Source organism: Trachurus trachurus (genome assembly GCF_905171665.1).
Source record: "Trachurus trachurus genome assembly, chromosome: 4".
Classification (NCBI taxonomy): domain Eukaryota; kingdom Metazoa; phylum Chordata; class Actinopteri; order Carangiformes; family Carangidae; genus Trachurus; species Trachurus trachurus.
This window is the reverse complement of record NC_139898.1, coordinates 3,478,773-3,490,886: the sequence shown is the minus strand read 5'-3', so window position 1 is coordinate 3,490,886 and position 12,114 is coordinate 3,478,773. Positions and strand designations below refer to the sequence as shown.

General features: G+C 42.7%; 1 protein-coding gene across 4 annotated transcripts in view; it reads right to left on the bottom strand.

Annotated features, from left to right (window-relative positions):
* trappc8 (trafficking protein particle complex subunit 8) overlaps positions 1 to 12,114 on the bottom strand; it is a 28,790-nt gene that overhangs the window by 16,243 nt on the left and 433 nt on the right. For 2 of the 4 annotated variants that reach the window (XM_083970357.1, XM_083970358.1), the window contains exons 2-8: positions 9,599 to 9,808; positions 7,166 to 7,249; positions 5,208 to 5,297; positions 4,120 to 4,294; positions 2,531 to 2,684; positions 1,891 to 1,981; positions 333 to 604 (exon numbers count right to left, since the gene is read on the bottom strand). In XM_083970357.1, coding sequence (XP_083826483.1) covers positions 333 to 604; positions 1,891 to 1,981; positions 2,531 to 2,684; positions 4,120 to 4,294; positions 5,208 to 5,297; positions 7,166 to 7,249; positions 9,599 to 9,808 — 1,076 coding nt within the window. The remainder of the gene's footprint in view (positions 1 to 332; positions 605 to 1,890; positions 1,982 to 2,530; positions 2,685 to 4,119; positions 4,295 to 5,207; positions 5,298 to 7,165; positions 7,250 to 9,598; positions 9,809 to 12,114) is intronic. The other 2 variants (XM_083970359.1, XM_083970360.1) reach the window with 1 other exon arrangement.

The window sequence follows — 12,114 nt, the reverse complement described above, 5'->3', positions numbered from 1 at the left end:
ACGGTGAGTAAAGCTGCATTTTATTGTCAGTAACAGTAACGGCGTTGTAACGGGGGAAACAGTAACTTTTTTGATTACTCGTTGCTGAAAAAAGTGCCGTTAGTAACGCCGTGATTCCCATCACTGATAGAAATACACCACAAACTTCAGCTTCCAAAATAACCAAACTGTTTGATCCACACGTCACCTCTGAACATCACAATCTGACATAACTGGTCGCACTTAGCTCAAATTATGTTTTATTATTGCTCCGTGTCTAAATCTGAATCAGTTTGTAAATAAGTGAATATGTTTGAGGAGAGGAGGAAGGGTTAGAGGAGTCAGAGTTGTACCTGGTCATTGAGCTGTCTGATGTTCTTCTCTATGTGCGGCAGCAGGCCTCTGAAGGTAAACTCTTGGATGAACTGTCTGATGTGGTCGTGGTCGTTGAGGGTGAGAGACGCTCCGTGGCTCCCTGCTCCTCCTGCTCCTCCTGCTGTGCCCTCTGGATCTCTGGTACCTTTCTTCACGTCGGTGTTAACAGCACTGATGGTGTGCAGGCTCCCCGAGCCGCTCTCTGAGTCCAGCTGGAGAGGATGGCTCCCCAGACTGTTGGAAACTCCGTCTGGTAGGAAACAGTGTTGATACACAACATAGAGGCCTTTAGTCTTCACCTGTTTGGTCTGTTTGTCACGGTGATCAAACAACTCTGCTAAGGATTTGACACAAAACTTGACACCTTACTCAGCATTGTTCCGGGGTTGCTGTTAATCCACCCTGTGCTCACTGTCAATAAAGCTGGAGTCTGCAACCTGTTTTCCTCTTAGAACAACTTGGACCAAACAAAAGTGGCTGAGTGCTCCTCATGCCTTTTATTACTGGTCACATTTATTCACATGTTGTATTAATACCTTCAAATTTATCAAGAACTAATCGGATGAGTAAGATAATTCAGCAAGTCACCAAATATCAATATTCTAAAGTAAACATGCTGCTCATATCAGGCAAAGATGATGAGTAATGACATAAAATTCATGCAAAATCGCTGATGCGCGTTCCCGTCTGGGGGCAGTTTTCTGGAAAGCAGTCTCTGCATTTGCCTCTAAAACAACTCTGTCTTGTAACGTTCTGTTATTATCTCATAGTGTGGTGAATGTGCAGGTCACAACTTGTCCACCAGAGCGTTTTGGAGTTGTTGGATTGTGTATTTGATGAGTTTGATGAGGGAAACCAAGAAATCCCATGAGCCTCCGTAGCGTAGCTCTGAGCAGCTCGCCGCTCTGCTCCGCCGTTCTAAAAATAGCTTGCACCGACAATTAAAGGTAACGAACCTACTGCTAAAACTATAGGGATTATGGCAATGGGCCAATTTGCCAAAATGTTGAACTATCCTTATAAGTCTGAACTATGGATCCTGGTCTATGGTTGTACAGACTACTGCTGGCCACCTCACCCCAAAACATCTGTCAGGTCAATCAAAGACCAGTTAGTGCAGCAGGACCAACACTAAAACATTTTGTCCCTCCAGGTCGTCAGTAATAGTAGCAAAGTCATTAGCCCAAAAAGTGTTACAAAGCCTAATTTCATGGAAGCACAACAACAGTGAAGGCACTACGCACAGTTTGGTTTCCTGACTTTGAAAGTAGCTGGTATGTCGGTGCCACTGAACAGGTTGGACCAGGGGCACAAGCATGGGATGTTTTTACAAACACAGCAACTCAAGAAGTGCTACTGGTATTTGAAGGAAAATGCATCTTGGACTTTGTGCTGACTGTTTTATTTCATGCCACTGTCATCAGGGAGGCTGGAGGCGTGGCTGACAGAGCCTCTGTTGTAGCGAGTGACGCTGGTGGTCCAGTGTGACACGTAGTGACAGAGACAACTGTTTGCAGAGCTGCTGAACCCACTGACCTTTCTCTGTGGGGTGAGGGAGGTCCACTTCAGCTGCACCGATGCTGTTCTCAGCAGCAGCACTGTTCACAGTTGGATCATCAAGCGTATCCTGCAGCAGAGGTCGCAGCGTTAACACAACAGGAAGCATCGAGTCTTTTGATGCTTTGACATGTATAAAAATACAACTTTAGCCCATCAATACACACTAATGACCTACAATGACAATATGAAAACATCTCTATACAAGGTCACACAGTGCACAAGTTCACCATAGGACAAAACCCCAAGCCAGTTTGACCAATGGACCTGTGGCATAGCACTAGGTATAAACCCATTTCTATTAATAATAATGAACTGAGGCAGATCTGTTTAAAATTACATCACTTGAACAAAACCTGATCCAGGAAACCAGACACGAGAGCAACAGTTCACATGTCGGCACAGCGACTGAAGCACACAGCCAGGGCTACGCTGGAGCGGCTCTGAGTGTAGTGAGTGAGGCCACAGCTGGACAGACTGCCCAAATCCAGCTGTGCAGAGCTTGTGGATACTTCAAGAGGCCCTGAATGCTTTTAAAATCCACAGGTTTCAGCTACTGATTTTTAATACAAACATCCTGAGCAGTCCCAGAGCCCACTGAAGAGGTGATGTCACCCACCTGGTTTTGTAGATTATTCCTGTGCAGGTACTGACTCCACGGGTCTGGGATCTGTTCGTCTTCTTCAGGCGAGGAAGTACGAGAGTTCATTTTCAACAGATAGCAGCCCTGAGGACCGTACCGCTGTTTCATATCCTCATACACCGCATCTGCCCTGGAGAGGAAGCAGGGACATTGAACAAACACCTTCATCCACCGCTTTTTAAACATGAATAAAAAAACAGAGAAGAAATTGTAACACGTATTATATTTCAGTAATGCCACTCATTTGCACCAAGAACATACTGCCAATGTAACACAATTAGGGATGTCACGATTACTTGTTTGCACAATTCATCGCGGTATTAAACGCCACAATTAATTAATAGTAAACATTCCTCAATACTGTCACTTTCCAAAAAAGATTATGTCAGAACCGTGTCGGCAGATCAGCGCAACTCGCACGGAACAAAAACAAACGTAACATTGAATTGGTAGGAATTTCAATGTTAGCATGTCATTTGTAATTTAATAATAATAAAAAAAAACTTAAAGGGACAACGAGGAGTTTCTATTTGGTTATAAAAAAAAGTCTCACGTTAATGTGGATGAATCTACGCTACCCACACTTGTTAATGGCTCCATTTTCGATAAATATATCGTTTTGTCTCTATTGTTATTTTGTTATTTTAATTAATGGTGGAAATGCTGGGCGAGCCGACCAGCATTTCCTTACTTTCAGTTTCGTGGCGAGTCATGAGAATAACGCCGCCGAATTGCCCTTTATGGTCGGAACTACGACGGTATCTGATCGTCTTCGAACCTCTGACTTTAATTCTTGATGAATGAAAACATGAGTCTGTCTTGCGCCGGTCCAAGAAATGTACGGTGCGCGCGGAGGCTCATAAATGTAGTGTGAAAACGCTTCGCTTTTCCAAAACTCCTCGTTGTCCCTTTAAACATTTGGTGTATGACAAATAATCACTAAAATAATTCAAACATTTCCCCTGGGGGATTAATAATTGGTCCAATATAAATAGAAACTTAAAATTTTGTGTATATAATTAGTAATGAAATTATTTTGACTAAATTTGATTAAAATTAACTTTTTCCGAACAACTTTTTCATGTGGCGGCTTCAGGACACTTGGGTCAGTACAGATGAGCAGTATGGAGCTATCTGGATGTTTCATAGTGTGTGTTTTGGGCAATTCAAAAGTGAGCTCTATCCGCCGACATTATAAAAACGAAACGAAAATGAGATGATTCATCTCAAGGGGCTATCCTGAATAAATAAATTCAAATTCAAATTCAAAACCCGTTGCCAGTCAGACCCCCCCTGGAACTACAAAAGCGTTTTGATAACTCTGAAAGTTCTCCGAAATCCTTCCTTGGCATGACGGTGAGTAGATGATTGGTGAATTATTGATTTTGGGTAAAGTATCCTTTTAATTAATGCATAATAATTGTGATAATTGTAATACCGTGATTATTTCTCTGACAATTGTCACATCCCTAAACACAATCTCATATAGTTTCATCCCATCTGAAACAAGACCACAACACAGTAGTTGATGTGCAGAAATGTTCACATGAAGCTTCCTTCAGTACCTCTGCTCGTCCCCCTCGCTCATGTCATGCAGTAAGACGTAGTACTTGAGCGTGTTGGGGATAAACCACTTGGGGTTGGTGTAATCTCCACTGTGCTGAACCCTGTGCTGCTCCTGGGACAGCTTGAGGAACTGCTCCACGGGGACCGCCTCGGTGGAGGACACCACCAGCAGGCCTGTCGCAAGCACCGGGTCAAGGACACAACAGGACATGCACCACGTTTCACATGTTAGATTGTCTTTCTTTTGGCCATCAAGTTGCACGGTAATGACATTATCAATAGTGTAATGTACATTATCGAATGATTATCAATCAAGATCCTGAGTGTCCACTTTCTTACCGTGAGCTGTCAGGTTGTAGATGAACAAACTATTATCTGCTCAAGTTTGAACAATTTTCAATATTCCTTGAGAGAGGAATTAATTATTATTATATTATTTCTATATCTACAGTGTTTCCAGCTTTACATAGTGATTTGAAGTGAGGTTACATATTTCTGTGGATTAAGAGGCATCTGACATTTTGGATTGTCTGATTATTCAAATCTTGTTAAATTTAACATTCACTCAGTGTTGACTCATCTGAAACATGAATCGTACCACACCAGGTCAGTGTTTGATGTAGCGTTTGGTCAGACCAGAGACTTAGGGAACATGATAATGTTGCAGATGCAACAAATCACATATGTTCATTTGAATATAAAATAAGAGCATAATCTCTGGTTGGACGTGATCATGTCGTAGTACTAAGATACTAGAGACAGTTCTCAGGGTGAATTCAGGTAACCTAAGCTCCAGGTCTGTGGCTCCTGGGTGAACCTGACCTTGATGATGGGAACTGAACAGATAACAGAATGCATCTGTTTCAATGAAGCAAGAGAAGGGATGGCTCAGATGGCTTCTAATGAGTCTAGACGTATTCAGGAAGACATGGGGCCCGTCACCATCCCTTCTTCATGCATCATATAAATGTCTAAGATGATGAAGTGTAATGTGGGAGTCTAATTGCTATTATTTATTCTTCGGATGTATTTATCATTCACCCCCAGCAGGTGGTAGGGTCAGGTCTGTGAGGTGTTGGAAGGATACAGGCGAGGTAGTGATTGAGGAACTCGTGCTCGGAGGCAGGCATTGTCTGCAGGAAGTTCTCCCTGTAGGCTTCGAACCAGGGCGTGGTTGCTAGACACACAAAGACAAAATGAGATCATCAGTCGTTGTTTAATAGTATACATTTGTCCTGCCTATGTGACCAGTATTACAACCAAGGCTTTTAATTAACAATTTTGTTTCCGTGTCTGACTGACACATGCTCGCCTGTAGCTGTGTCACGTTTTCATCAAGATAACACAGCAGTCTTTGTGTTGCTTTCAGCCCATTCATCCCACGTCCAAAGGATCAGAAGGGGGATTAACCAGCATGCACTGCTGTCTGGCACAGTGTCAGTCTTAACACTAACACAGGATGGTGCCATAGTAACACATTTTCACATCCTTTAGATGTTGGTTTCATTGTATTTCCTGTCCTCTCTACTGTCTTATCTAATCATATATAAATAAAGAGTAATGGTGTTATTAACTCAATACATTTGACTTCTCTCTTTTCCTTTTTTCATTATGGCTTCATAAATAATACATGTATGTGATGCCCATACTGCACCAGCTTCGTTGTGAGCTAGTAAAACACCACAAATGGATCAATGTTTTTTCTACATGACTATGGAACTGGGCATTCATCCACAAAACACATTTCCATTTTCAGTTCACTGGAATCAGACCCAACCTACATTTACAGATCAATACAGTTCTTTAGACTTGTCAATAAAATAAAAAGTGCAGCTCAATGATTGTGTTGCATTGATGAGAATCTCCAACAGCACCAGAACAGCTGTCATCACACACAACAGCTGGGCATTACACGTAAAGAGTAGCTCTAACCCATCATCGTCATCATGATTAAACATCAGAAAAAAAGAATAAATGATGAAAATGATCACTCATAAACAACTCGGTTACATAGTTGTATAAACTGTTGAGTGGATAGAAAAACTAATACAGTCAGGGCAATCAGGAAAATCAGGAGAAATCAGGGAAAAATGAAAATCACCTTATGTTCAGTTTAGAACTGCAGGTATACGTGTAAACCTGGTCTTAAAGTGACAGTTCACCCAAAATTCAAATTTCACTCATTATCTACTCACCCTCATGTCAACTAAGAGCTGTGAGAATCACAGTCCTCCGTGCCTTCTCTGAGTTACGGGGGGGTCCACGCAGCAGTATTTGTCCATATAATGGTTGTGAATGGATACCACTTTTCTTCGTCCAAAAAGACACACCAAAAAACATCCAAATACCTCCATACTGCTCGTGTGTAATGTCCCTCTTGTATTGAAGCCCCGACATGAGAAATTGTTCCGAAAAAATTAAATAAGTCTATATTTTAAGCTTGTTTGTAGCGGAAGCTCCCAGTGTCTCAGTTCACTGCTCTTCCTGTGTCAGTGCAAATCTCGCGTGATTTGCACTGACCGGTGGAACAATTTCTCATGTTGGGGCTTCAATACAAGAGGGACATTACAGACGAGCAGTATGGAGGTATTTGGATGTTTTTTGGTGTGTCTTTTTGGACGAAGAAAGTTGGTATCCATTGACAACCATTATATGGACAAATACTGCTGCGCGGAGCCCCCGTAACTCAGAGAAGGCACGGAGGACTAGTCGACATGAGGGTGAGTAGATAATGAGTGAAATTTGAATTTTGGGTGAACTATCCCTTTAAGTCTTCATTAGATTTATACAGACTCTTCTTTTATGAATACCAGTCTCCTCTTTCTTTACATTTGTCTGCAGGCAACCTGTTCTATCTGCCAGCGTTTTCACAGCATATACATAATACATACATAATAAAAGCACTCACTACCTAAAAAAGCCCGAGACGCCCGCAAAAGGATGGCAGCTACTGGAAACTAGAAGGGAAAAGAGTGGGGCAGGTGTGGAGCTGAGAGGACTACGACTATCCACACACGAGCCACAAGACGGTGGGGGGGGGGATACCTGAGCAGTGCTGAGAGGTGCTGACTTCCAACAGTGTTTCTCTCCAGGCACTGTACCATGGGAGGCTAGCTTTAAGAGAGTGATCTGACAGGTGGAAGCAGAGAGCCAAGGTCATGTTAGTAACGTGCTTGTTTCAAAGAGAAAATGTGAGTTGTTATTTCCTGCAAGGTCTCCTCACTCGGCGCGAGGATGCACAGATGATCAAGAGAAAGAGGAGGAGAAGAAAGTGACTGCCAACAGTCATATTAGAGTGTAACTACTACAAATGTTAATTGTGTCGTTTTAATTCAAAGCAGAACGCAGAAAATGATCAGTGATTCTCTAACAAATTAATAGTTGTAGTTCAAATTTCACTTTACACTGCTGTATTTTAAATGTAATGTGCTGGAGAACAGAAGATGTGTATCTGTGTCATTATAATTCATTCTGGTCTGGACAGTGTAAAAATAGTCCTTCACTCTACAGTACACTCTGGGCTTTTTGCCTTCGCTCAGCTGCCTCATCACCAAGCGAGGCTAGTGGAGAGAGGCTGATGAGAAAGTGACATCACTGCATTTATTTCATTGTCATACTTCACTGACAGAGTGGAGCAGTGGTTGGATGATACCATGTACACCGTATGAAGAGAGATCTGGACTGTGCTCTTTCATCCAGCTCCTCTCTCCTCCAGTCCTGATGGATCCCAGACTGAAACTTCATCTTCTTCTGTCATCTTCATAGATCCTTCTTCTCTGTATTGAAAGCTGGGTACATTGCTTCCATCAGTTAATCCATCTACTGCTGTTTAGTGGAAGCACGGTGCAAGCGCTCCTTCCTAACAGCAGCATCAGGCTGTAAATGCACATCCACTGCCAAACCTTCAGCTCCTCTTGCAGCTGTTGCAGGCAGATTGATCCACGGTTGATGTTTTTCCAGTACATCCTCCTTTTGTTCGGTCTCACAGTGTTTCAGCAGCTGCTGTCATACACTCCTACACACATCCCGGTTCTCTAGAATCCATTGTACCTTCGGTGAATACTCAAATTGCCAGTTGTTGAAGTGATAGACAGAGCAAGGATTCTTATGCACTGGTCATACTGGAGTTACACTGGCCTCGCTGGGTTTGCTGTACACAGAATAAAGATCTACGTGCTCAATTTTCACTGTCAACTTTTTGGAGTTTTGGGAAAAACATTTTTTGTCTCCTGTTTATTTACCTGTAAAAAAAAAAAAAAAAAAACTATGGACTTGGGCTCTGCTGAGCTGGCTGCTGTTAATAATGGCACATACTGTAATTTCATTGTTAAACTATTTGCAATCTTGATAGAAGCCTCTTTGGGTCCAGACCCAGACCAGAACTAGTTAGCTGGTAACCATTTGGTTTCTCTCTACAGAAAGAACCACAAATTATTATTATCGTACAAATCCTAGGCATGTAGCAGGAGGGCTGTCCAACAGGCTGGTGAGGAAAACAGTGTTAGTATATTAGAGAAATTATTAGTGGCACTATTAGATGCACAGAAAGGTGGTGAAACAGAATTAGATTTTTTTTTTCTCCAACTGTCAAATTGTCATCCTAATAACGTGGGCTCAATTGTTCTGGTCCTACTGCCCACAAACAGTCAAGAACCATCTCCACACCATCTCCAACTGAGCACTACCCAGAGAGAAAATGATGAGAGGAAGAAATGATTAAAGCCGGATTGTTCGATTTCTGTGTATTTGATATAATTTAGTATCTTAAGATGTTATGAACACAATGAACTGTTGTGGCTTTGAACCATCTACACTGCATGGAATCAAAGTTTTCTGATGAACAGGAAACATATACTACATTTTAATGATTTAATGTTATTCTGAAGTGTGGCGTGCATTAAGGAAAAAGGCTGTTTACGTTTAATATTTCCAGCAGTGCAATATACACTATATACACCCACATCTAGAGAACTGCCTATGACCGGACGGTGTGGGGGTTTGACTGAAGATTAAATTACTTGCTGCTTTTTTTGCGCATAGACATGAAGTTGGTGTCATGGCACAGTTAGGAGCTCCTTAGTCGTACAGCACTGTGGAGGATTTCTCTTGCCAGTGTTGTCCACCGGTGTTTCTTTGTATAACACTGCTAGTGTCGGCTTTAACTGTGCATCTTGCCAGTTCCTAGTAAACACCTGAACAGAGAGCTGAAAGTGTCAGAACCACTGACAGAAATGACGTTATATAGGCCTAATCTTTTTCCGCCAACTGACTTCAAAAGGACAACGGTCAAAGGGAAAAGTCCAACACCTGGCCAGGTAACCAATGGTGTAACTCCATCAGTCAGTCAGTCAGTCATGGACGTTCATGTTTGTTTGTGTTGTATAATTTGGTTGAAATCTTAATATTTTTGGACTTTCTAAACCCTAAAATATAGACTCAGCCTTCCACATCCCGTACCAGTCCGGTTCTGGTCCTTACCACTGAAGTTGAGGTCATAGTCTCCTGCTGTGATGACGCTGCTGGCGGCGCCCTCCTGAGGCTGGCAGGACAACACCACCTCGTTGAGCAGCCGGCGCTGGGCGGGGCTAAGTGCGGCAGACGTGGTGCTCGGCGTCGTCACCACGTTGTTGACACAGATTCGCAGGTTTTTCACGACCTGCACCTGGTTGTTGGGGTCTCGGATGTGACCTGGAGACAAGACAACACAACACAACACAACACAACACAACACGTTGTTCGGTCATTCAGGTCAGTGAATCATTGCACAAAGTGTCAGAAAGTGGGACGACATGGCTCAGGTCTGATCAGAAGTACTGCGTTCTAATGGCTATAGTTCCTCTGTGACCTCAGTGATGTGTTAAAAATAATGGACTGCTTTCAGAGCATGAAAGCAGCTTAAAGTTTAATATATAATCTGGGAGCTGGGTTAAATTAAAATCATTCTGTCTCTCCACACAGCAACAGCCCAGGCCGGAGAAATTGTGTTTTTGGGTCGCATGTCCGTCACGTTTTTGTGAAAGCTAACAAAAGCTCAGTAAGGCTCAGTAAGGCTCTTCTTCTAATTTGACAGAAACATTTACTCAGACTCCGGGGTGAATTGATGAGGTCAAGGGTTTGGGGACCTCACAAAACACAATTTTGTCAGTCAGGCCTTGAAGAAGGAAGGAACCTCTTCAAATGTGGCATAAATGTCCACCTGGACTCAAGGATGTACAGGCTAGTCTTTGAAACTTATATTATTGCATTAAAGAGAACAAGTAAGAGCAGTTTAATGAAGGTTTGGTTCAATAATCTGGTTTGTATGTGATTCCAGTTTAAAGAAGATTCAACGCTGCTTCGGTCAGAGCTGGCAGGTTCAGATTACTCTCTGTCAGCATTAACAACATCTAATTACACACACAACTACGCAATTACCACGCAACATTGATTTCATCCCAAAACAAATCATTGTTGAACAGGATTCTTGCACCTTCTTCCTGCAGTTGTATAGACGTCTGGTTTTTATTCAAATTCAAGCACTGAGCTTCAGTTGAACTGAATTTACCGATCCAGAACATTCAAATCCAAAACACACACACACAATTTGATCTCACGTGGGACGGCCCAGTAAATCAACAGCATGATAATAATATATTTTAAAATTCGAATTTTTCCTCTGTTTTAGGACATTATTAAGATGTTTGTGCAATTTCAAATTTTCACACTTGGCAAATTCATCCTGAGGGCTGGGTTGGACCCTCTGCTGGGCCGGTTTTGGCCCACGGGCCACATGTTTGACACCCCTGATGTAGAGACAGTGGTTTTTGTGAGGGACTGGAGGGAGGACCTGAGCCATGGTCAAGTGAAAGTGAAACAATACACTGCAACACTGCAGCCCTTACATGACGCTGATAAATTATGGAGTTGAAAGTTTGATTGTGTTGAGGCTACATGTGTATTATGACAGTAATCTACCAGTTTGTATGTATGCTGTATTATGAAAACAGCAGATAATAGGACTTAAAGTGGAAATGATAAAAGCAGCAAAGCAATTATGAAACTGAAAGGAACTAAATTTAACCAAACTGCTGTGTGGGTCTCTCTACAGTCCTTAGTCATCAGATAATCATCACTAACTGACTCTGACAAATGACAAAAATCTGTAAACAGAAGTAAAGATGATGTTTCAAGGGCAGCGAATGAGTGGGAGAGCTGGTGTCTAGTAGATGTGTATTTAAGTTTATATTTCACATTGTTTTCTCCAGCACCCACACCCCCTGAGAAAGCAAAACAGGCAAATACCAGGGGAAGACGAGAGGTAAGGGTCCCCTGGTGGCCCCTCTTATAAAGCACCTTCAGTCTCCCTTAAAGACACTATAGAGCCCCAAATGCTCTGATCATGAATGTATAGTAGCCTCTACCCACAGCCTGTGCGTGAGGCATTCAAGGGACACCTGTAACTCGTGGCATTTAGAGACGTTGTCTCCTTGTAAGGTGTTTAAGGGACATCTGTAAATGGCATCTTCTGTCAATAGTCTGTATCAAGGGAGTGGGTCCAGGGTCGCCACTGTTTACTAATGCACACTGACCCTGCTGTCAGAGGCACCCCTGATTTACTCAGAGGGGACAATGAGACTACAGAGGACCAGGATATTTCCTGAAAGCAGAGTAAATTATATTCATAACAAACCCGCAACAATGTTTGTAGAAACTATTCAAGTACTCGTACAGACAGTGAAGGCAGCTGGGAAATGTCTTAAATGGCTTCGTGTGCTGACTACACCTAAAGCGCATTAGCCACTTAGCTTCCTTTGCTGTTTCTGCTATTTGTTGTTGGGTTTGATAATCCAGCACCACGGGGCTGGTTCACCGGCTACTCGACTGTTTTCCCCCAAAGAGAGCAGCAGCTCTCAGCTTTGAGTGGTCAGGTGTCAGTCGGCCCCTCGTATCTCCTCCTGTCAGAGTCACAGCTGCTTAGTCACAGTCCGGGCTGCTAGCCGCCTGCTAGCCCACAG